General features: G+C 37.7%; 1 protein-coding gene across 1 annotated transcript in view; it reads left to right on the forward strand.

Annotated features, from left to right (window-relative positions):
• IMPG1 (interphotoreceptor matrix proteoglycan 1) overlaps positions 1 to 26,755 on the forward strand; it is a gene marked incomplete at its 5' end in the record, with an annotated part of 65,599 nt that overhangs the window by 27,370 nt on the left and 11,474 nt on the right. Inside the window, 6 exons of the mRNA XM_082755969.1 lie at positions 2,261 to 2,319; positions 6,023 to 6,043; positions 7,347 to 7,604; positions 9,650 to 9,707; positions 10,904 to 11,444; positions 25,686 to 26,263. Of these exons, the coding sequence (XP_082612095.1) occupies positions 2,261 to 2,319; positions 6,023 to 6,043; positions 7,347 to 7,604; positions 9,650 to 9,707; positions 10,904 to 11,444; positions 25,686 to 26,263 (1,515 nt within the window). The remainder of the gene's footprint in view (positions 1 to 2,260; positions 2,320 to 6,022; positions 6,044 to 7,346; positions 7,605 to 9,649; positions 9,708 to 10,903; positions 11,445 to 25,685; positions 26,264 to 26,755) is intronic.

Here is a 26,755-nt window from a genome sequence, read left to right on the forward strand (position 1 = left end):
TTTTGCCCTTGTTTAGGCCATCTGTCCAGCTACCAAGCCAGCATCTTGGTCAGCAGTAGAGCCTCAAATAACTGATGAGGAGAATATTGGTCCAACTGTAACTTTAGGTATATAATTTGGGCTTAATCAGGAATTCATGGACAGTACTTTGTCATAATTTAATTTCTGTAATAAAACTAATGAGAAATGTAATATAAATGTTAAAAGCAATTAGCTACTGTTGTCTGAACTACTTTTCAAAGGACTTCCCATCATTTTGTTGTGCATTACCATAGTTTCTGTAAGAACTGGAACATCTGTTGTGTCTTTGTATAATTAATAATGATAACTGAATGTTCAGCTATCATTTATATAGATAGCAATTAATGACAAAATTCCCCAAAGGCTTGCTTAGTAAATTTAACAAGTTGCTCATCAGTTTCATGAGTGTTCCTCGGTACAAGCTATTTCACTATCCTGGTTCATTTTCAGATATGCATAGAAAAACAGTGAAGAAAGTTTTGGCAGAACAGATAAAAAGTGGCTTCTCTGGAGATTTCCAGTGTTATCCTCAAAAAGAACTGCCTGCTGACTTTGGTTGTCACATATTTAATGATGCAATTCAGCAATCTGACTTTTGAGTTATTTCATTAATTTTAAAATGTTGCTATAGCATGCAAGTAGAATATAAGGAAGTGCATATAGGAGGCGGAAAAATGTAAAGTTTCCTGATTGTTAGGTTATGTTCCACTGCCACGAAACTTCATCTGTCCACATTAAAGAATCCAAAGCTGTTCTTGACATGAAATATTGACTAAATAACGATTAACAGTCCAGTACTATGAAATACAGCTGATGCACTTTCCTCTAAACAATTCCACGGAGGATGCATTATTACTTGCATAATTACATAAATATTACTTCTGCACTACTTTCTAGAGTCAGACCATGCTCAAAATGAAGTAGTTACCTCAGTTCCTTTCTTACTGTCCTGTTGTGAGAGATGTGCAAAGGAATCATAGATGATACCCATTTTCTGCACTAGATATTAGCTTCTCTTATGTTTGCTGGGAGAAAAAAAAAAAAAAAAAAGAAAAAGAAAAAAAAAAAAAGACATCTAGGAACATTAGTGATAATGGTATTGAGATAATATCCCCATTTTCTTCTACTTCTTCACTTAACTTACCTTAGAGATACAGAGAAAGCTGTAGGTCTGACTGCACATTCCTTACCAGTTCTGACAAATGTTCACTCATGAATAAATAAGCTTTAAATTTATATGGGGTTTGAATGGAAATATACAGCTAAGGAAGAGAAAAGACCTCCACTTTTTATCTCATGTACATATAAATGATATGCTGAATTAAAAGGACCTTGTCCCTCAAAAAGTGTTTTCATTTCTTTTTAAGTGCTGAATTCCCCCAACTCCATAGGCTTTGATAGAAGATGAAATGCCTAGATAATATGTTGCCTGATACTTAACAGGACCAGAAAATGAATCAGAAAAGAAAACTGGCACTGTGTCTTTAAGAAAAATCCATCTTCTGACACAAAAGATATACATCAAATACTCTTTTTTGTTTAGCTACAACAGAAAAGGAACGATTTGTGCTTACCAAGTCAGTTGGAGTTCGAAACATTGTTAGTTTTTGAGGTGCTAATAGAAACATGTTATTCTAGTCTGAAAAATGTGTACAGAATTCATATTCTCTGCTCATTATTTATTCTTCATATTGACTCTTCTATTAAAAAAACATTTAATTGTACAATTGTTTGCATTTGAATTGAAAATATTCAAAGTGATTCTATTTGTATGAGACAGCTCAAACTTGCATTTTTAAAGAAGTTCACAGATATTCTAAATACATCTACATGTGGTTAGTATTTCAAAATAATTAACAGTTCACAGTTAGAGTGATCTGAATGACAAAACAATTTATGAACCAAAACAACTGAAAATAAGAAAAACATTTTATTCAATGCATCTTGCTTGACTCCCTCTGTTATGTAAACAGATGATAATCCAGTTAATAACTGCATTACTTTAAAAAAGGCACATTTTGTACTTTATTTTTTCTATTAACAGGTGATACAAGCAGCATGTACAAACCAAATATTCTCTTTAAGTTGAGCAAAGCTGATACCAAAAAAAAGGGCACTTAAAACTGTTTCCTAAAGCTATTTCCAAAATATGAAAAATATAGTCTAGTTATTTAATATTTTATTTTGCTTTTTAGTAGTAGAAATTATACTGGATTAACAAGTTTATGTTTTTCTACAGATGCAAAAAATATTTGAGAAGCTTCCAGGATTTAAAGAAATCCACGTATTAGGATTTAAGTAAGTAAGAAAATTGGACTCATATTTCTGCTGGAAGAGACCTATTAATAGTGGAGTATGTATTACTATAAACAGAAAATAGTTCTCTGGGAACAATACAGTGACAATATGGAGAGAAGTGCAAACACATTCAAAGTGAGACTATGAGCGTTTGAATTATTAAGAAGTAGCTTTGATTCTCTTTGGGAACTAGAAATCCTACTGCAGGTGAAGTAATAAATGTCTTGAAATTGTTTGTTTGCTAGCAACATTGTATTAAGGAATTTCTTAAATGAGAAGGCAAAGAGAGTTAAGAGCATGATGATTTAGGTGGCTACTTTTTTGTGTGTGGATCCTGTGCTCTTCATAGATCAAAGTGAAGGTGCCTTGGAAAGAGAAGGTTGCAGGAGGATACATGTTCACACTTATAAAAGTTTTCCAATAGGTTGCTCCCAGGTATGTTAAACAATTAAAATGCTTTATTTTTTAATAGATTCCTGTTCTGTCTTGCCGTTTATGTTAGTGTTAGCTTCCTTGTATGTTTACTGCTGATAAAAGCTACTGTATAATTTTTCAATAGAGAATCTACAATTTCTTTCAAAATCTGAATATTTCATTTGTCAATGTTTCAACAAATAACACATTAGGTAAAGAGCCAAGGGAAAACCAAATTACTAACAATAATAATAATAATAATAATAAAGGCAAAGAAAGAGAAGGATGAGACAGAAATATGTGGGCTTATGGCACGATACCAGGAACATTCAGCCCTTCTAATAATACTTAATACATGTTGATAATGAAATATGAAATACATTGAAGAACATTCATATCTCAATGCAATTTTAGACAAAGCATATTTCTTCCCAGCTTTTCCCTCTGCAAAATTGCTGGGAAATAGGAGAGAGAAGAGCAAAACAGAGTGAAAATGACTGCTTAACATTTTGATAATTAATGTAAGAAAAGAGAAGGCTGGCTACTGCATGACCAGCTAAGAAAATCTGTAGTAGTATCTCATGGTTACAACTTACATTAAGTAATGTGTTTCAGTCGTGACTCAGAGATCTGTGATCTGTTTAGTAAATTGATCTTAGATCTCAGGAGCTGATAAGTATATTCATCAACAAGGATGACAAGGATTGCTGCCCATCATCTATTTCATAGAATCATAGAATCATAGAATATCCTGAGTTGGAAGGGACCCTTAAGGATCATCAAGTCCAACTCTCGACACCGCACGGGTCTACCCAAAAGTTCAGACCATGTGCCTAAGTTCACAGTCCAATCTCTTCTTAAATTCAGACAGGCTCGGTGCAGTGACCACTTCCCTGGGGAGCCTGTTCCAGTGTGCAACCACCCTCTCTGTGAAGAACCCCCTCCTGACGTCCAGCCTAAATTTCCCCTGCCTCAGCTTAACCCCGTTCCCGCGGGTCCTGTCACTAGTGTTAATGGAGAAAAGGTCTCCTGCCTCTTGACAACCCCTTACGAGGAAGTTGTAGACTGCGATGAGGTCTCCCCTCAGCCTCCTCTTCTCCAGGCTGAACAGGCCCAGTGACCTCAGCCGTTCCTCGTACGTCTTCCCCTCAAGGCCTTTCACCATCTTCGTAGACCTCCTCTGGACACTTTCCAACAGTTTCATGTCCTTTTTATACTGTGGTGCCCAGAACTGCACACAGTACTCGAGGTGAGGCCGCACCAGCACAGAGTAGAGCGGGACAATCACCTCCCTTGACCTACTAGCGATGCCGTGCTTGATGCACCCCAGGACACGATTGGCCCTCCTGGCTGCCAGGGCACACTGCTGGCTCATATTCAACTTGCTGTCTACCACGACCCCCAGATCCCTCTCTTCTAGGCTGCTCTCCAGCGTCTCATCGCCCAGTCTGTACATGCAGCCAGGGTTTCCCCGTCCCAGGTGCAGGACCCGGCACTTGCTCTTATTGAACTTCATGCGGTTGGTGATCGCCCAGCTCTCCAACCTGTCCAGATCCCTCTGCAAGGCCTTTACGCCCTCATTTGAGTCCACAACTCCTCCAAGTTTGGTGTCATCAGCAAACTTGCTCAAAATACCCTCTATTCCTACATCCAGATCATTTATAAAAATATTGAAAAGTACCGGTCCTAAAATGGAGCCTTGAGGGACCCCACTGGTGACCGCCCGCCAGCCTGACGCAGCTCCATTTACCATAACCCTTTGGGCCCTGCCCGTTAGCCAATTGCTCACCCATCGTATGATGTTTTTATTTAGCTGTATGGTGGACATTTTGTCCAGTAGGATCCTATGGGAAACCGTGTCAAAAGCCTTGCTGAAGTCCAAAAAAATCACATCAGCTGGTTTCCCTTGGTCCACCATACGGGTGATCTTATCATAAAAGGAAATCAGGTTAGTTAGGCAGGACCTACCCTTCACAAACCCATGCTGGCTGGGACCAATGACTGCTTTGTCCCCCAGGTGCGCCTCAATGAGTCCGAGAACCAACTTCTCCATGATTTTACCAGGCACTGACGTGAGACTGACAGGCCTGTAATTGCTAGGGTCTTCTTTCTGACCCTTCTTGAAAATTGGCACAACATTTGCCAGCTTCCAGTCTACAGGGACCTCTCCAAATTCCCAGGATCGTTGAAAAATAATTGATAGAGGTTCCGCGATGACATCCGCCAGCTCTTTCAGCACCCGGGGATGAATCCCATCCGGACCCATGGACTTGTAGGGATCCAGGTGGAGTAGCAAATCCCGCACACGTTCAGGGTCAGTTGGGAGTTTGTCATCCCCACCGTCCCGGTCCTCCAGCTCAGGGCACCCTGGGTCCCGAAGCCCATCATCGGCATTGAAGACAGAGGCAAAGAAGGCGTTAAGCGTCTCTGCTTTGCCTACGTCATCGTCTGTGAGGAGACCTTCCCTATCAAGGAGCGGCCCTATGTTTTCTTTAGTTCTCCTTTTTCCATTTACATATCTAAAAAAACCCTTTTTATTTTCTCTCACAGACACAGCCAGCTTCAACTCTAGCTGTGCTTTGGCCACTCGAACTTTCTCCCTACAAACACGAACATTTAGTTAGCTCATGATCACCAAAGACAGGCCTTAGATATGTTGTTGTTCATTCTCCTTTCACCGTATTTCCTCATTTATTAGCAGCATATCCCACAAGGCAATATGGACTGACAACATTAGAGATGTGCCAGACAATTCATCAAGGAAAATAACAGGGCATTATATTAGAGAAGGTCAACATAGGCATGTCCTCCACAGGTGATTAATAGGTCATTACCCCTGTGACTAGGATCTGAGTAGGCACCATGAGTGGTTAAGAGTAATAGTTGCTACTACTGTTGTCAAAGGTATTTACTACCACCACAAAGATATAAAATAACAATGACAGTGCTCAAATTGTGTCATTTGTAGTGGGAAATAGGAAATCTATTTCAAATATTTCAGACTATCAAGGTAAAGTAAAATTCTTGTGTTTTTTTTTTTTGTTTTGTTTTGTTTTGTTTTGTTTTTCACTCAAAACATGATGTTTTCCATTGTTTGGAAGGGAAAAAGTGTAATGATGGAGAGTAAGCTGTCATTTTCACACACAGATAAAAATTATAGATGACACACAGAAGATAAATTGTCAAGAGCTGTTTTTGATGTGCAAGTGATTTACCAGTACACATGAATCTTTGTTTTTCTTTCTTTTGCAATCCTTTATCACACCCTTTTTTCTGTGATGAAATGAAGACAGAAGAAGGAGAAAGATGGGTAATTTATCTTTAATTCATAATAAAGATAGATCATTTTATAGAGTAATAAATGTAGATAAATACATCAATAATAGGTTTTTATCTTGATGTGACAAAATGAATTGATTTGTGTTCTGCTCAGGTACAAATTCTGTGATATAAAACAGCAGGGCCAGCTTTTACTTTAATCTGAAAGGTTCATGCAAACAAAGTTTATTAGGACCTCTCTAAAGGGAAAGAAATTGACCTAAGAAAAATTATATTCAGATGACAAAAGATCTCTATCAGTCATAAACTTACAGTAAAAACAATAAGGAAACTTAAATTTTCATTTTTAATCATCTGTTTCCTAGCTGTGTTTCCATATATACATTATCTTCAATGAGTATGTAGGATTTGATTTGTTAACTCTGTTATCAGGCCAGATAGAATGGCATGAGTCACCAGCTTGATGCAGGAAGTTGCTGACTGCTACTACAAAAAAAAACTACAGCCTTTTGTTGATGTTTAGGAGTGTTGCTGAAGAATAATTTGTCTGGAACTTCCCAGAATTTCTCTTTTATACATAGTTTAAAAGGAAGGAATCTCTGCTTTTTTTTTCTGGATTCTTGCAATGTCATGTAAATGCGTAACACGTACTAGGTAAGGTGAAATTCCTCTATCTCCAGGTATTTGATGCTGTAGAAAGCAATTAATGGTTTGTTATTTTTCATGTTAATTATGTAAATTTAGTATATGACAAGTGATGCATTAATAACAGGAAAGACTCAAGTCTTCTGTTGAACAAGTACATCTAGGGAGACGCTTTACACACTCATTTGAACTTTGAAAAACTGACTCCCATTGTGAAATGTGGTTTGCTTGCTGGCTGTTAAAATTAAAGATATAATAGGATTTTTGATAATCTGTAGTTTTATGAATTTGCTAATCCCTTTTTATAGGTTCTTGTATAATTAATAGGTGATTATGGCTTCTATTAACTGTCAGCAGGCACTTGTGATTGTTTAAACCAATAAGTAATGAATTCAAACCATATTACTACAGGTCTCTGAGTAGTCATCTTAGACTGGATTATGTTAGAACATTTTTTATAATCTTTCAATATTGGAATTTTAATTAAAAAGAATGTATAAAAAAAAAAGCTAATGTATAGCAGAAGTATTTTTAAGGTGACAGGTTCATTAGAAGTAGTATATCTATGTCATTCTTACAGGAGAAAATATGTTGTGGTTGCATGAACATTTCTGTTCATTTGTAAAAAACAGGCTTCACCCATTAACTGTTTTTGCTGCACTGAACATTTTTGCATCTTCTCCTTGCAGATCAAGCAGCACTATAGCACGATATATGGTAAACTTTGAGAGAGATGGCTCAGAAATCAAAAGCACTGTGGATGACATCTCAACTATTGGATCAAATAAGGTTGAAAATGAAAAGACTCTGCTTTCTCCAAAGGAAGAGAGGGAGATATCAGCAACTAAACTCACAGTAACAGACCTTCAGCAACTGGTTGCCATAGCACTCCATGAAGACAGGTCCCTGCCAGTAGACCTTGGGACACTTCAGTTTACTGACGGTCAGTAGGAAGTCCAGTAGCGGGCACAAGTCTGAAATTTGCTCTTGCAAATTTATTCACCTTCAATACCTTTTCCTTTGCTTTGCTCACAGATCATTTTCATCTGATGTATCCCAGTCTCTTAAGTGTTGCACAGCATTCAAAGGATGCAGAGAACAAAGCTAAATTTTATAGCAAAATATGATTTTATATAATCATATAGCCTAACTTCCAATCACACTGAAGAATCTGTTTTTCTTGTTTGTTTAGAAAGTCTGGGTATTTTGCACACTAGGACAAAAAAAGAGGAGAAGCAAACAGCAAGATATCATGAATATTCACTAAATCATTCTGATTTCCCAGTATGGACAGTCTTCTTTCTTTAATGGGGGGGGGGGGGGGGGAGGGAGGGGGAGTTTCCTCTAAACAAAACCTAGATTTCGAAAAGCTAAGCCTCTATTGTAAGCAAGTTATCTAACCTCCCATTGGAGAAACAAAGGCACACCTTAGAGTGCATTTGATCTCAATCTATAATCAGTGGCATGAATCACTTTTCTCTCTGAAACATAGAGGAAGTGTAGAGACAAGTTTAGGATAGCACTAAAGCTTGTTTAGAATAGCCCTAGCAGGAGGTTGAAGGGCTACATCTAGTCCAGTAATCCAGCTAATAAGCATCCCCTTTATAGCCCAACAATAATTTTTTCAAAGCTAGCGTAGACCTAGTTTTGGGGAGATGGATCAAAAATGGGGAAAATTTTTTAAATATTTCTCATATGTCTATTTGTCAAAGTGATGTTAAAACACACACCAGATCTTAGCCAGAAAGTTTCATCTAGAAACAGAAGCATTTTTGTCCCTCTAAAAATGTTTAGATGAACTAATACGGTCAGTATTATTAAAATATCATATTTGAAGATAGATTGAAAGTGCCAAGCCAAATTTTTGTGGATATGGAACACTTTAGTAATGTCTATTTTTAATTAACTATTTCTCTCTAGTTATTTTTAATAATAAATTTCAGAAAAGCAACTTGCATGCATATCCTCCCCCTCTATTCTGCCCTGGTCAGGCCTCACCTGTGTCTAGCGTCTAGTTCTGGGCTCCCTGGTACAAGAAAGGCAGGGATCTCCTGGAAAGAGTCCAGCAGAGGGCCACAAAGATGATATGGGGCCTGGAGCGTCTTCCCTATGAAGAAAGGCTGAGAGACCTGGGTCTGTTCAGCCTGGAGAAGACTGAGAGGGGATCTCCTCAGTGTATATAAATATCTGAGAGGTGGGGGACTGACGGATGTAGCCAACCTCTTCTCAGTGGTTTGTGGGGATAGGACAAGGGGCAATGGCTGCAAGTTAGAGCACAGGAAGTTCCACACTGACAAGTGAAAGAACTTCTTCACGGTGAGGGTGACAGAGCATTGGAACAGGCTGCCCAGGGAGGTTGTGGAGTCTCCTTCTCTGCAGATACTCAAGGCCTGTCTGGACGCCTACCTGGACAGCTTGCTCTGAGGAACCTGCTTTGGCAGGGGAGTTGGACCCAATGATCTTTCAAGGTCCCTTCCAACCCCTTCAATTCTGTGATTCTGTGATATGTGTTTAAAGATCTCCTTTGAGAGGGTTAAAGAAGCAACTGGGTACAAAAGCCAAAGCAGTAGGAGTAACAATAGCATAGACTGTGGGTAAAACTGAAAAAAATTTAGTCTTAATGAACAGCATGGTATAATGAGTTATCATAACCTATGTGGATTTAACTGGGTGGTTCATACTTCAGCTGATTTTAATCATTCATCCATCTGTGCCTGGTTCAGCCCTCTGCAGACCTATCCCATTTATACTAAATAAAGAATACAAAGAACACTGCATATGAAATACTTGCTTTCTTAATAGCTGCCAGTTTAAATTGAAATTTATGCTTCTCTGTTCTTAAGATGTTTTTTTTTTAAAGTCTTCTTTAACGGAGAATAGTTTTAACATTGTTTTTACTGAATTTACGTTTGAAGAGTATTCAGTGTGCCATTGCTGAAATATTGCTCACTCTCTCTCCCTCTTTTTTTATTTTTTTTTCAGAATCACCTAGTGATTTTGATAATGATATCCAGGCCATGGTCACTATTCCTCTGACAGGCCCTGATTTGGTGAGTTAATTCCAGTTTATTTAGTTATTTATTTCACCATGAGAAATGAACTTAAACACTGTGAAGAAGTTTGTAAATATATAGAATAATGCTCTTATGCAAAAATACATATCAAGGAAACAATGGCTCGCTAATTCAGAAGTGCATCTCAATGAGAGAAGAGCAAATGACAGGGTTAGTAAAGGTCATCTTTCTTTGATCATTTTTAAAAGGAAAGATAATGTGATTAGGATCACATGCACGTACCAAATGTTTCACATATCCCACAATGTCATGCTGAGTTATAGTTTGCAGGTTCCCGTTACTAAAGATTGCTGTTCTTTTTAGCAATGAACGTTAAAAATGATGATGAACCATAGAGAAATTTGCGTTGGAAAGGACCTTAAAAATTATCTAGTTCCAACCCCCCTGTCATGCCACCCACTAGATCATGTTGCCCAGGACCCTGCTGAACCTGACATTGAACACTTACAGGGATGGGGCATCCGCATCTTCTCTGGACAACCTGTTCCAGTGCCTCACCACCCTCTGAGTGAAGAATTTCCTCCTAAGCTCTAATCTCTATCTCCCATCCTTTAACTAAAATCATTCCCCTTTGTCCTGTCATTGTCTGCCCAAGAAAAAATTGTTCTACATCTTTTTTATAAGCCCCCTTTAAGTATTGGGAGTCTGCTATAAGGTCTTCTTAGAGCCTTCAGCCTGAAGAAGAGAACAGCCCCAGCTCTCTCAGCCTTCCTTTACAGGAGAGGTGCTCCAGTCCCTTGATCATCCTCGTGGCCCTCCTCTGGACCTGCTCTAACAGCCCCACATCCTTCTTGTGCTGGGGGCCCCAGACCTGAATGCAGCACTCCATGTGGGGCCTCATGAGGGCAGAGCAGAGGGGAACAATCTCCTCTCTTGACCTGCTGGCCACTCCTTTGTTGATGCAACCTAGGATGCAGTTGGTCTTCTGGGCTGCAAGCACACACTGCTGGCTCATGTCAAGCTTTTCATCCATCAAAACCCCCAGGTCCTTCTCTGCAAGGCTGCTGTCAATGAGTTCTTCTCCTAGTCTGGGATTACCCCAAGCCAGGTGCAGTACCTTGCACTTGGCCTTGTTGAACCTCATTAGGTTCACATGGTCCCACTTCTCAAGCTTGCCCAGGTAATTAAAACTATCCTTTAAAACTTTTTTCCCTCTGAATTCCCTTTTTCAGGAGGATGCCATGGGTGTGGAGCTCCCACTGGGTTATCCTAGCCCACCAGCATTAGACCAAACAGGAGACATCTTGGTCAATGAATTTACAACTGAAATACCTGTGCTAAGTGGAGAGATCAGTGTACCTGAAGACTTTGATAATAATTTTGTCTCATCTGAACCTGTGTACCCTACCAAACCCCCCAGAGAAACATCTCAGGACAAATCTTCTCCAGCCACGGAAGATACCACTACTGGTTACCAAAGTTTCACAGTGCCTTTCAATGTTCTGGTTAGTACTGACAGTTCTCCAAAACCAGAAAATTCCTATTTGCCTCCTCCAGCAGATGAGTCGGCTAGCAATGACTTAGTCACAGATGACTATGAGTCTCCGACGGAGCAGGCTGTTACTCTGGCAGTTTATACCACTGGTAGCTTTACCCCACCTAATCTCCTGCAAGCCACAGATGAAAATACTGAAGCTGAGGAGAAGAAGGAACTGGCTGGAATAACAGAGCTACCTTTGGAAGAAGCTGACCAAGATAGTCTGTTTGACCAAGGTAAGGTGCTAAAAACTTTTACATAAGAAAGAATAGTAGAGGTCCGCTTGTTATTACACATATGGTCATATGTAAGTATAGTAAACATTTTTCTAACTTTTCACTTTCATTTGTTAGAAAAATATTTCTGGACCATCAAAGGTGAAAAATATAATTTGCATTTCTGATGCTCACTTCAAAAAATCCTAATATATTTGACTTTGAGGTTAACAACATAAAAACAACAACAAAAATAAAACAACAAAACACAAATGCAAAGGCATAAGAAAGGATTTGTACAAGGTACTACAGTAGAAATTCAAAATTTCAAAAAGCCAGAGCAAAAAGACATGCCAGAAAAAAAATAAATAAATGAAATCCCAGCTAGCACAAATGAGAACAATTCCAGCATTTAAAACATGGGAGGTAAATTACTATATGTTCTACAGACAGGTCTGGATGATAGCCACAAATGTGTCATGAAATAATTTATTCCAGGCAAGGTGTACTCTGGCTCAGAGAAGTTTGAATTTCTGCAAATCTGATGAATGTAAATATTAATAATAATAATAATAATAATATTTTCCATGTTTGTTTATTCAATTTTACTCATGCAATAGGAATTTAATGGTACTCAAAGATACAATAAAAAAATAATATATATATATATGTATATATATACATACATATGTTTGAGTGGAGAGTCTGCATGATCTTACCCTAAAAACGTACATGGTAGCCATGTTTTACACAGCTATAAGGAAAGTGTTTACCGTGCAAATGAAAAATGTTAGGACAAAGACTTTAGGGTCAGCTTTACGGCACAGGCACATTAGGCTTTTCCCTAGAGCAGCAAAATCTCAGTAAGGCCGATGCCTCCCTCAAATCTATCAGTGGTCTGGAAAGCCAACTTGGCCTCACTAACTCAGCATTACATCAGCAAACTTTAATTTTATTTACATTTCTAAGAAGCTTGTACTTTGTAAGATGCAAGAGGTCACTACAAACACATGAGTAGAATTAATTCTTGGGTGAATAATCAGATGTGTTTTGGCTCAGATTTTTGGCTGACTGTCTGAACAGAAAAGCAGAAGGCAGGTAAGAACTTCACATGGTACTTCTAAGTCCCCAGAAATGTCATGCTTAAAGTTTCTAGGTTTGCTCTCTGCTACAGGGAATGTCCCTGCTCCCACACGACGCTCTGATCTACCCCTGCTCCCTTCTTGCTTAATCCTTGGTCTTCTGCATCCCAGCCTGCACTCAAGAAGATTCTTGGAGAGAGCACAATGAACACTCCCCCTCCTTTCATGTTCTTCCTGACTCAGCATGCACAGAATTTGCCAAAATTCCCCCCTCTTGCCCAGCATCAACCTGTAAGCCAAGGGGGAAATGCCTGTGTAGTGTTGTGTCAGTGGCACTGTTCTTTCTGGATCCAGTAAATACCACAACGTCCATTTTAAGGAATAAAGAATATAAAAGCTGCCACTTGAGATCACACACCACCACAACCCCAAGCAGAGAAGAACACAGAATACTCCATTGTCACATTATTGCACGTGGCAGTTTCTCTGGTAGTTGGAGTTAACTGTTATTACCTTTTTAAGAGTTACAGTTTTGCTGCATAAAATGCAAGGGTTTACCTTTACTGAAATAGCAGATTCTCACACATGGAAAACTCTAGATGCATTCTGTTGTGTTTTTCACTGGCAGGAATATCACATGCCATGACTTAGCATGAGCCATCCTCGTTGTGTGTGCAGGTTTATCACATGTACTAAGTAAGAAATTCCCATTCTGTACTCTTGCTTTCCTACACAGAGTTTTGAAGTGAAAAAAAAGCAAATACTTTATGATTAACAGAGTGAACTAAAATTTAGAAAAACACTTCTTACAATAATTAACTGTGAGATGGTCCTGAAAGTTAAGTTTGTGATAAAAAGTGTTAAACAAAACTGTGTTCAAAAGCTTACTGAGAAGTCTTACAATGCTACTGATAAAAGTACAGCATACCTTTACATAACGTTTATTACCACTGTAGAAAAGCGTCACATTTGTGGGGGAGGAAAGACATGCATTTTTCATTTTATTCACTCATTGGGTTAGGGACTTACCATAAAAGTACATAAAACTACATACTTGTTTCACATTTTGCTAAATAGCTGGAAAACCTTATAGCCTAACAGTTCATGGTCGGGGCATTTTAACTTACCAAAAATACAGAACAATGTATGCAGAGAATACTAGATCCATTATTTTTCTTCAGATCAAAAATTGTAAATAATTTGTTGATTGCAACATTTTACCATTACTGCCTGAGTGCTTCTCACCGGATGGGAGGAGGGACACAGGAGATGGGCCTCTGTCTGGCCCCAAGGTTCAAGCTTGCTTGATTATTACCTGCTGTCAAGGAATGACCACAGTTTATTTGGCTCTCACAGGCCCTGTTACCTCAGGTCAAAATTAGCTGCTGTGTTTCTAAATGATCCTCAGAGACAATACACTGCATAGGTTAATGACTTTCAGTGTCATCAGGCAAATGTCAGGACTAAGGGAAATGTTAGGAAGGGTAATACAAATGGAAAGTTCACTGCTGGAAGAAATTCAGATTTTGTCTAGAATTTTTTCTCATATAATCAGAAAGTCAGAAAAAAATATATAATTAAAAAAAAAAGTTTTTTTTTTTTCTTCTTCTTGAAGCCATTACTGTTTGTGCCACACAACATATAATTTTTCACTGAAAAAGAATTGGATCTTCTGTATGTGTAGGTATACATGAGTAGGTTTGATATTGTAAACATCTTTTGGGACTAACCCTTTGAACACTATTTTCAGAAATTATTTGTTGCACATTTGGGTTAGAACCTATCAGTCTGCAAAACAAAATGAACTGCCTGGAGTTGTTAAAAAAAAAAAAAAAAAAGTCCTTCTTGAAAATAAAGCCCACTATCTTGCTTGTCTTGGTTGAACATGAGTTATGTCTACAACAAGCATTAACATGTAAGAGTTCCATCATCACGTCTGCAGATTAGCAGGAGAAAAATAAGGGTTCCCTCTCTAAAATGGTGGGAAGCCACGTTAGCAATGACACATAGCTGTATTTATTATTTCTGCTTAAAATCTTCTAGTATGCAAAACATACTACATACTTAACCTAAGAGAGACGTTGAACATTATTTACTGAGTTCTTAAAAGACTAAATTGTGCATAACCTTTAAAACTTTTTCACTTTTCATAGCTTTTTCTATTCTGGCAGTGTATAGATGTACAGTATCCCCTGCATTCTTTTCTTTTTCTAGATGTTGCATATTTTATAGGAAGTAACAGAATTAGATCTGGAAATTCAAGACTTACTTAATATTTATGATAGAGGTTTTATTAAAGTCAGCAGTACCAGTGATATCAACTGTAATATTGCAAGCAAATTTTATGACTAGCAGGTAGAGAATTTTTCTAACTTTGTGCCTGGCTTCATTTGATAGCTGCATTTCTTAGTAATCTTTTAACTTTTCACTGTTGCTGGAGTAAAAGAGCAGGAACTACTTAGATGGTGTTGTATAAGGTTGGACAGAGGGTTAGGTTTTAAAGAGTTTTCTGCAATTGTACTACATCTATTCCCATCCCATTTCCCACCCTACAATCCAAAAGATAGAGTAAATTTTCCTCGCTGCATGTTTAGAACTTCATAAAACTAAATTTACTCATCTTCAGCATGAAAGGAAGAGATTGGTAGCATAAATAGCTTAGTCTGATGTTCTTGTATGTGTCCCCATCAGCTTTGTGTTTCACAGATTGAGTTAATTGCATTGGTTATCACATGCCCGTAACTAGAGGCTAAGCATTACTACAGATTCCTGAACACTGAATGGCTAAAATCCATTTCTGTTACTTCAGTTGTACCTACCTGAAGTCATTGAGCAAAGCAATATTACAAAATAAGTAAATAAATAATCTGTCACAGCTACTGGAAAGGTAATCATGTCTGCAAATTCACACAAAATGCGCATAAATTTCTGTGTACAAGGTCTAGAGAAAGGAGAGTAAAAATCAAGTGAGGAGTAAAATTAATAAGAGGTGTCCTTTTAAGTCATGCAGGAGGGATTTAGTAGGCTTGGGCAGGCAGTGGAAGAAATGAGCCAGGAGTAAGTGCATGCTCATTCTGGATGGTGATGTCCACGGGCAGTAATGGGGGGACCAGTGAGAATGCTGGCCAAACGGTGATGGTTATTACTCCAGGCCTTGAAGCAGACCAGAACTACCAGGAAGATACTAAGCTATCTTTAAGTAAGCCTCAAATTTGAATTTCAAGTTCTGTTCTGAGATTTCTGAAAAGAACTAAGAGAAAAGCCCTTGTATATATTTCCAAGCTTCTTACTGTAAAGTTATAAAATGCCTGGATTAGATATCAAGGTTTAAACTTTTTGAGTAGTTATAAAAAAGGTTTTTCTTTGCTGTAGTGCCTTCCAAATTTGGTCTGTCATTTTCCATTTACAAACAGTGCAAGCAAAACTTCTCTTTTCTACTGAGATACCTGTTTGGTGTTTTCTAGCATTCCTCTTTCTTCTTTTTTCCCTCTGGAGTTCACTCATCACTCTCTCTTCTGTATGATTAAATTTCTTCGCCCTTTCTTTGCAGTCTTCCCATGACTCTACTATAAACAGTATGACCATTCAGAATGGAAGCCCCTGATGTTACATTAGACAGCCTGTTATCTCAAAATCCAAGAAAATTTCAGCATTAAAAAAAAAAAAGCAAACAAATGTAAACACAGATAAAAGTGTTCATGAAGTCTGCAACAACAATCATTAAATACTTTGGCTTCCTAAACAGGAAGAAGAATTTTAACTTGTATTTGTTTTAACTGTAGCTACTTACAGATCATATAATCTGGGTAAAGGCTTATCCTCAAATTCTGACTATTATAGAGGAAACAATATTTCTGGATATGTTATTCCAGAAGTATAGGGCAAAATAAAGCTAGCACTAAATTACTTCAGCTATTCTATGTCTTGGTCTATTCACATGTCTTGGTTTTATCAACTTCAAGAAACACTTGAAAGAAGAAGACTCTGCAGAACATATCACAATGTTTTTCCTATGAGAAAAAAAAAAAAAAAAACACAGCCAAGTATGTGGTGGTCACATCCCTGTATGTGTAACTGATAAGAGACTCATTCATTTTAGTAATTGCTCTCATGTTAGTGCAGCCTTGTTGTAAGTGGCATCCTTTGATTTCTTCCTCCTGCCCAGCAATTAATTCAGTTGCATATTCCTCCTCCCTCCCTACTATTTCCTGGTAATATCTAGGGGGAAAAAAAAAATCATCTTTTGGATGTTTGGGGATTCTTTCTGCCTCTGGTTCATCCCCAACTACCTGAGGGCTGTCTGTGGTTACAATAGCTTTCTATTTGGCATAACCAGCATTGGGGTAATGGAAACGAAAACCCCATTACTTCTAGCAAGAATGGCTCCAGATGTTCCCAGGATTGGAATTTACACTTTCTTTGTGCCAGGAATGCTGACCAGTTTATTCACATCACTGCTTATACAGGGTAAGAACTCCTCTGTTTTTCTTGCCTGTTTTTCTACTTTTCTTGTTTTGTTTTTTTGATATTTAAATGACAGAGGTTTCTCAACGTTCTCTTTCATCAGATTCTCTTGGTGCCCTTTCACTGGTTGCTTGCTGATTCAGATGTGCAAAGAATGATTTTCATGAAGGTGCTGCTTTAGTCTGATGATTGGAAGAGTGAGCAGGTAGGTGTAGCTGTGTGATTTTCTCAAGCATTATAGAAAAGATTGATAAAGTTATCACTAATTGAATTGACTGAATTGAAGATGAGACTAAATGCAAAAGTTTCAGCAGGTCTATATTAAAATAAAACAGGATTAAGAAAAAAGTTCATTGTATGTGCATGATCAAGCTAGAATTACATATTCAGAGTACTACAGGTATCCTGAAAAGTCCTAAAGTTTATGTAGTAGTGATCAGCGTGTGACCAAAATGTGGTGAGAGCTTGCTGCTCACACATAGTAAAAAGCTATATGGATCCCTTTTAGTGTACACTGTAGTTATTATTGTTAAGTGTTTAAACTGCTCCCTGACAACAGCGCTCAATATTTAGACCTGTTCAAATTCAAACTTCAACCATAATTATATTTTAATTTTATTAATATTTTAACAGGCTAAGTCAGCCCTAAGGTATCTGGTCCAAAATGATTATCAATATCACTAAAATTGAAATGCATACTTATGATACAATATAGTGTAAAATTAGTAGGATTTTCCCAGATAGATACTTTCCATCTCTCTCTTGTTGCATTTTAAAACTATGAAAAGAAAAGCAGATTACCTATATCCAAGGCGCACTAGTTTAGAAACATAAATTTGTCTTCATCCTGTGACATTCACAGAATCACAGAATTGAAGGGGTTGGAAGGGACCTCAAAAGATCATTGGATCCAACCCCCCTGCCAAAGCAGGTTCCTCAGAGCAGGCTGCCCAGGTAGGCGTCCAGACAGGCCTTAAGTATCTGCAGAGAAGGAGACTCCACAACCTCCCTGGGCAGCCTGTTCCAATGCTCTGTCACCCTCACCATGAAGAAGTTCTTTCACATGTTGGTGTGGAACTTATTCATTCCATTAGTTCCCTGTTTTTCAAATACAGGTAATGATATAGTATGGAATAATAATAATAATAATAAAGTATACAGTGTTTTCATGCATCTTTGCATATCTAAAAGTACTCATATGATGACAAGATCTTAAGATAGTCACAGGTTATAACTTTCTAATTTCTTGTTTGTCTTTTCTGTTTTTAGGTCTTTGGGTCAACATTCTACTTGAATGTGTATCATGTGACTTCTATTTTGTTTTTACCATTTCACAAACTAATAAACTTATTTGATTGGGCCATGACCTACAAACATTTGCTCTTATTTTTTCTATCTCACAGTTGAGAAAAACAGAGAAAGTGGAGAGGGCTTTGAAGGATATTTTCACTTCTAAAGGACAGGTAGTGTAACTTGTCAGAATTTATTTCTAATCATTCAAAAGTAAAATAAATCAAAAACAGTATTCCTGGTTCTAGGTTCTCTATCTAGGGAGCTCCAAAATTGTATCAATGGCATGCAAGAGTTTTTGTGACCTTTGTGTCACAATGTGAAGCTGCTGCTTCACGTTTCCAGGTATTTATAAACCTTTCACAGTCTTTCATATTTGAAACTCATGAAATAAAATTTTCAAATTGAACTGCAGACCAGTGCAACTGGAACAATTGGAAAAAGAAATAGCAATCCTCCTGAAGCTATGGTTTTAAGCAAAATACTTGTTATTCAAATTTGACTCTATTCCTTTGTAAGAGCATCTTCATATTTGCAAATTCACTGCTTCTCTGTTTTGTTTCTCCATTTAATTCAATGATGTGAATACCAGTCAAGTTCAGACTTCTGAGTTTAGTATGGTATCTTACTTGTTTACAATATATTTTAATACAATATTAAAATGATAGAATATAGTGCAGAACCTTAACATGAAGTAGCCTTCCAGAAATAGTCACAGCAGCCTCAGGAAGTTTTAATGTGTTTCCATTGTAAATGAAAGTGGGGTTCACTGAAGTCAGTGGAGGAGTTCTGTTGGTTTCACTCAACACTAGAACTGGCTTCTAGAGAGTTCATATAGGCAGACAGAATGACAGCCCTAGGTCATTCTGGCTTTTGTGTTTTGGTCTTACAGATAGAAAGATGAAATTAATCAGTAATCGTGTGCTGTAAGGCATTTGTTGTGACACATTAAATAAACGATCCTTTTACCCAGTAGTTTTCTTAATCCTTATCTTACTTGTTCCCTAGTTAAAAATGAAAGACCTCAAACACAAAATCAATACTTTACCTATTTTTATATTATATATATATATAAATATATATGTATATCAGTCCTTATTCAGGGATTTTGTGGCATTTCAGTCACCAACAAAATATGTAAATTTGAATTCAGCTATTTTCTGTACCATTCCATCTGGTATTTATGTCAGCAGAGCTGCCCATATGGAGATTCTTACCCTGCATTGTGGACCAGTCTTTTAATTGCATACTTTTTCCTTTTTTAGTTATTTTCTTCAGTCAGCTTGTATACAAGTATATCCATATACAGTGTAATAGTGTAACTTCCATATACAGAACAATATGTCAGTGGACTTGTAAAATTTGTCCATTGCCAATATGAAATGTCAATGCTTATTAAGTTCATGAATGAAATTAAATGCCAGGCTCTCTTAATGTACAGCCTTCTGGGCATGCTTATTAATGCAAAGCCACTAGAAAATCTTTTCATGACAATTTGACCTTTCACAAACAATAACTCTTTATTCATGGTCAGTTTGAAGGGTTTTCCTCACTTAACAAAAAATATAAGAGGACAAACTAATTAGATGAAGTTGTTGAAATGGCATCCAGTTTTTCAAACAAATGTATATTACTCCCTCAGCTGGGAAAAAATGTCTGAATATAGCACTGTTTTTACAAGGATTTAATATAACAGTGCACTCAGGAAATTGCCTCTTAATTTACTGTTTAAGCATCTTTGCAAACAGCAGTTTAATTTTAGACATAAAACTATCTTCTGTACAAAATTGTCCTGCCTTGACCATGTAATACAAAGAAAAAAAAAAAATCTGGAGATCTCAGGGAACATCTTGGTAGTCGAGAGCTAAGATCGTTGTTTTTTATCACTGACAGTAGTGTTTAACTTCATGTCATTGTTTAACCTTCAGTATGGTTACTCTGGGGGATATGTTTGAATTCAGCATCTTATTCCATGCCCTCTGCAGGTTTCTTACACCAAAATGATGGTGTTGTAGACCAAATGGTGTGCTGAAATAAAATATTCTGAGGCTAAGGATGTCTAAATTTTCAGTGCTCATGCTTCTAAACTTCTCATAAAATAATTGTTTGTTTTTCTATCCTTCTGTTGTAATGATCTCACCTAAAAGGCAAACTGGGTATTACAACTAATTTCTATATGAAGAACTAATTCAAGTGTATTTTGCATTCTATTTCAAAACAATAGATAAATATACATATATACACATATACAAAACCATGATTCTAACTGCAAATGCAAAGGGGTCTTTTAGATTCCAAATGCTTGGGTCTTCTTTATGTTTCACCCACATTTTTTTTACTCCCGAAGATTGATTTCATCACACACTCTTATGCAGACAGTGAAATAGCATGGCAAAGCATTTCAAATCATTTTACTCTGACACACAGAGCACAACCAAAAGAAGGGTCGGTAATCCCTTGTTTTTTGACTGATGCTGCATTGCAGTAAGGGCTCAGCAGGATTTTAGGCAAGCCCATTTCCTTGCACATTGCAAGGGACTACCACCACCTCTGTGCTGTCACAGCTGGAGAGACAATGACTGATTATTTAGAATTGGCAGCTTATGAAAACAGTTGAAATGTGCACCAGAGATCATCTTGGTGTGCCTTCAAGTCCTTTTAAGTTACTCTGCTTCTAATAGGATGATGCTTTACAGCCTATGTATAACTTTTATATATATATATATGAATATGCAACTGCATGTATACATCTATATTCTAAACCTGTAGTATATGTTTGGTTATTTGGCTTCATACTTGCTGCAGTTTCAAAGATATTTCAACGTTTCTTTCTCCTGCAGTTACCTCTTTCTAAAATACAATCTAGAAAATACCATCACAATTGTATGCTTGGGTGTACATTGTCACCCTGTCATCACTCTGTGGAGTTACAGGTTCATCCCATCAGTAGATCATCCTGCGTTAATACCTCAAGCACTAATGCTAAGAAATCTTTTCTGTGTTCCTTTAACTAGTGAGGCACTCTCACTCCTTATCAGCATAACACGTAACACCAAGAGCTTTGTAAACAGAGAACATTGCTAAGCTCAGTATGGATTTGTTTTTCTAATCTGTCTGTATCCTTGATTACACAAGAAACATGAGGACGTGACAAGAGAAAAGCATCTCAAGTTCTTGATGAAGCATTAGGACCTCAAGCTGTGGTGTAGCATTTGGTGCATGCTGCATGCACAACCATGGCTCTGTACAGCACTTTGCTATTCTCTTTGGGTTGCCCTCTACAGTTGCGAGGACAAGGGCTGTAGCTCTTGCTTTATACCATCAGCAATGCAAATAACATATCTCAACAAATAAAAGAAGATTGTGTAACTGTGCTAGTTTAAGTGGGTTTTACTGCACCCATTTCATGGTCCTGTTGTGCTTCCAGCTCTCCACAGTTAGGTCTCACAGTAAATAAGAATGCAGCTCTTGGTCTTTTTCTCCATCCCATCCAGAAAAGATTTTTCCTATTAGCAGTGAACTTCAGTGGCTTTTTCTGAATCACCAGTACTGTAAGATCACTTGTAAAGTGTACATGTATCAGTCGTGATGCATGAGAGAGGAGAGAGATAATCACATGAAAGGTAAGCAACATTTTGATAATTTGGCAGAACACATTTCCTCTGAGGGCCATAGAACTGGGCACTCCTGATCCTCAGGGCAAATGCAGATTTCCTTATCCCACTTACTTTGGTTTTAGGCTACCGTAATTCATTGATTTCAGTGAGTTCACTGTGGACACAGATGTGATTAGAACTCAACCCTAAATATAAAACCAAAAATAGGTGAAATAGTCTCCTATCAAGTGGTAAATTGTCATTTAAATCATTCAGGTTTCCAAATATACTGCCAATAAAACTGAGGCACCTGGGGGACACACATCTTCATGCATGCAGATAAAGGCAACAAACTGACTATAAAACTTTCCCTGATCTAATACAGGAAAGGGATACTAAATATTGACAGGGATGCATTATCTTCAATAACCTCTACTCGTTCTAAGCACACAAGTCACAGAGAATTCACCTTTAGGTCTTCACCTACAGCAGAAACTCTGAAAATTTAAGTGTCAAGTTACATTAAGTTTATCATTTACCCAAAGAACTGGGCATCACAGAGGAAAATTTGGGAGCCTCTTCCCTGGCTGAATTAAGCAACAGATTAAAGGAGAAGGGGAAAGAAGAGAAAAAATGGTAATACTGAATCTAAAACCCAGCAACTGTGTAAGAAAAAATAGTCCTCAAATTCTGTTCCCTGAAAGTGGTCAGAAAACCGCTGTGGTCATCATGCTTTGGAAACAGATCGTCTGCAAAGGGTACAAAACTCTCATCTGCTGATACCTAAAAGGCAGGGAACACTTTAGAGAAGCTAAGTATGAGATGTGTTTTTGCCTCTTTCCACTTACAGTCACATGCAGTGTCCAACTTTGCCATTTGAATTAACATTTGGTAAACTAACTTACCATCAACCAGTTAGTGTTAAGGGCAAAACAGGTATCTTTTGTGGCATGGTACTGATTTGCAGTTGCCTCCCTAAAACCTGATCTCTGGAAAACCTTGGCAGCACCCAGCACCTACTGGTTTGCTCTAATGCACCAAAGAATAACATAATGTTTGTCCATCAGCGACAGCCATAAAAGTCAGTTTGTGAATGATTTGGAAGTGTCTTTGGTGACTGCACTACAGTCAGCTGCAGGATAGCAGGAGAATCCTGAAATAACCTGTAACTAGCTACTACAATTTTCTTCAAAAGGTGGAGAACATCTTGGAAGCCACTGCCTTATAAACTTGCAATATTTTGCGCATCTAGAAAGCAGCAAATGTGAAAGGAGTCTATTTCTTGGCTATCTTTATCCAGGGTAGTCTACATATTTTTGTATCTAGAATGCTTTTTGGTGTATACCTATGAAAACCTGTGCTGCTCCTGTGATAAACTCTGTTCTAACTAAAAATTGTCCAATATTCCTCATCAATTTGCTGGAGTACAATGTTAGCATCTATTGTTCAATACTTGTTAAAAGCAATCTTAAATACATTGTGCTTTCAGACTGATATTTTTGTAATGGAATAACATTTGCACAAGTTACTGATGTGTAGACTGCACAAATAGAAACAGATGCTGTAATGATCTTTCCAGAATGCTTTATCTGAGAAGTTCTGCTTCAGAGTATCCAGAGAAAGTGCTCTGAACTTTTCTGCAGAGAAAAGAAGAGAAAGAAAAGAAAAAAGAAAACAAACAAACAAACAACAAAAAAAAATGATCTTCCCTTATTGAAGGCTTGTAAAACACTTGTAATGGATATAAAAACTTAGTAAAAACTTAGAACTGAACTGAGACTGGGAGGAGGAACACTTGACATTTGAGTTTGTTTCTGGTATTCTGGAGTAAAATTCACTGAATCTTCAGAAGTGCCAGAATTACATTTCCCTGCTGGTAGAGTCAAACTGTAAGTCAGTGTAAAGTGACTTTTCAAAAAACATTCATAGTTCTTATTACTCTAGTACCTGAGCACCTCAAAGAAGCCAGTGAACCTCAATAATGCTACAGGGAGCTGAAGAGGTTGATTTAGATAACAGAAACTATGTAGGAGAAAAATCAGGCATCTTACATAAATTAGTTGCATATGTTTGGAAGTCTACAAAGATACAGGCACTTCAAAAGATCCAACATATTTTGGATGGTTAGCTTGATCTGAGATAAATGTCTCTCTGTTGAAAAAGATGTAAAAGATGACTGGCTTAGCAGGCATTTAAAAGTTAGATGCATCATCTAGAAGTGAGATCAATACCACACAACAGTATATTCTCAAGACTCCCAAGGAGTCTACAGCAGAAGCAAAAAGTAATTCTGGCTTTCTCACAACCTACTCCAACAGTTTAAACATATGTCTTAGCTAAACACGCTATTACCAATGAATCACCATATATGCATGATAGATAAACAGGTAAAATAAAACAAACAGCAAAGGAAAAATCAAGCTGCTCTGAACATAGGTTCATGCAAATAGCTAATTCTAGTGGAAAAAAAAAAAAAAAAAACATACCGTGATTTAGAATAATTCTTTCCTACTTTGAGAGGTGTGGTCAGTTTAGCAGAATGGGGCTATGCATTCCTACTAAAGCACACTAGCTTCACCTAGTGTACAAAAATATATGTTATATTAGTAAAGAAAAGAACAATATCAGGAAAGCAATGCTTTACTTGTGGTTCTATCGAAAATAATCCACTTTAGGCGGATTAATGCTTCAGCCAAGTACATTGTACCTGCAGGGAGGGAGCAAAGAGCATGTTAAATTAACAGTGTCAAGAAAATAGTTATCTTGTGTTAAGGTTTTCTTTGTTGAAAATATACTTTTTTTCTTTCTTTTTTTTTTTTTTTTTTCCTAAAAAACAGCAATACAGCAGAAGATTGGTCCTAATTCACGTAGAAGCAAGGAAAAGGAGACACAAAGACCATCTATGAGCAACTCCTATGCCGTTTAGCTGCCATCTTGTTCAGTGGGGGTTATTGTACTTTCACTGGCCACAAAGAGGAAATTAGAGCTTAGATAAATGAATTAATTGCAGAAAAGCTTCCATCCTATCAGTTGATAAGTGATTCTGCCTGTAGGGGGCTGCTAAAAGTCCAGCATGAGGAACATGCTTAACTATGTTGTTGGAGAAGGACAAAGTTATCAGATGGGGTAGATGTCTGTTGTTGAGACATCACAGCAGGTAGCTGCAAGCCAAATTCAGTGTCTCATCACACTTCAGATTTGGATTTCAGCTATATCTATCACAAAACCTAGGCCAATGCCAAGCCCAGTGGGGGCCTCATAAAATTTTAACATCATGGTCAAATGGCTGCTTTAAGTGCAGCAGATGATTTCTTAGGGTTTGAATTTGATTTCACTGCTGCTGCTGTCTTCTAGGTAAATCAGAAAAGATTATAGTACCATTTTCCTTAACCACAATTTATGATTACTGGCAGGTAATAGCCTTAACCTCTAATGGAGGGGGAAGCAACAGAATGACTCTGGCATAGAACTGATCCAAGCAGACAACTCATAGCTACAATCTACTCTTTCAGTCAATATAAACTGACAGTGCAATTATGTACCTTCAAAACAAGACTGAGCTTTAGGAATTGCTCAGGAAATACTTACCAAGTATAATTATTATTTAAACACATCTCCTACAGAAATTTCATCACTCAAACACACAGATGAGGTGTTTTATTCCTGTAGTTCTTTGCTGATGGAAATAATGTTTTCATGTTTAAATAGCGCTAAAGCTTGTTTTTAAAAATGCTTCAGTGGAAAAACAAGATGTATGTTGTTTCCATGCTTGAGGTTTTTTATGCTTGTTTTTCAAAATAGGCATTTGTTTTTCCCCTGTTTTTCTGCAGCAGTGAAGATCATGGATGAACTAGAATCATCGGGTGATGACCTTTTATTTACAGCCAGCACTTATAAAACATCATTGCCTTTCTTTATTGGTGCAAGTGATCTCTCTGTCACGCAGCCTGGAGAGCTTATTGTAGATTACGTGCTGCCACCAGAGCAAACAACACTGCTGCCTGCAGTGACCAGCCCAACCTACAGCCAGTCTGTCATCATCGACCAGTCCCCCGAAGCACCAGATTCCTCAGTGCCAGCAGCTGACACCATTCCCCCCAACATTGCTGGGACAGAAGTGCAGGATATCGCTGCTGAGTTGGATGGCATCGGTATGGTGAGCACAGCAGCTCTGGATGAAGCAGAGCACGGCAGTGGTTACATCTCAGTGCTGACAAGTGAGCCAGCAGAAGCCACCCCAGCTCCTACACTGAAGTATGTAACCACCAGCTCCATGACGACTGCAGCCAAAGGCAAAGAGCTGGTGGTTTTCTTCAGCCTGAGGGTGACCAACATGCACTTTTCTGATGACCTCTTCAATAGGAGTTCGACAGAATACAAAGCACTGGAACAACAGTTCATGCAACTGGTGGGTGAAACAACGCAGTTGGTGAGCTTGAACAATGTCGGCAGAAGTGAGGCTTGGCTTAAAAAAATACACATCCCCCATCTCTAAATTACATTAATTATTGCTCCATAAATCAGGAACAAACAGCAACAAACTTCTGTGAGAGCTGTACATAGAAGTTTTGGCTAGGAAATTCTGATTCATGCCAGTTGGCTCACTCAGCATTGGAGAGCTCAATATTTTGGCACTATCAAACCCTACTACAATTCAGCATGATAAGATGCATTTTTAAAGGACCCATAAGCCTGGAATGCTCTCAGGGTGCAAAGAAACACTCCATGAAGTCAGTGATCAAAGTGTTTACTTGTTCAAGAGACTCCACTATATATATGTCTGGCATGTAATTTTATTTGAATTTAACTTAGATTCACATCAACAATACTGAATAGATCTAAGACTTGTGTCTTTATGCTGAATTTAAGAATAGGCCTTATAAAATATATCATAGCCTAG

Source organism: Aythya marila, assembly GCF_965140915.1.
Source record: "Aythya marila genome assembly, chromosome: 3".
NCBI classification, from domain to species: Eukaryota; Metazoa; Chordata; class Aves; order Anseriformes; family Anatidae; genus Aythya; species Aythya marila.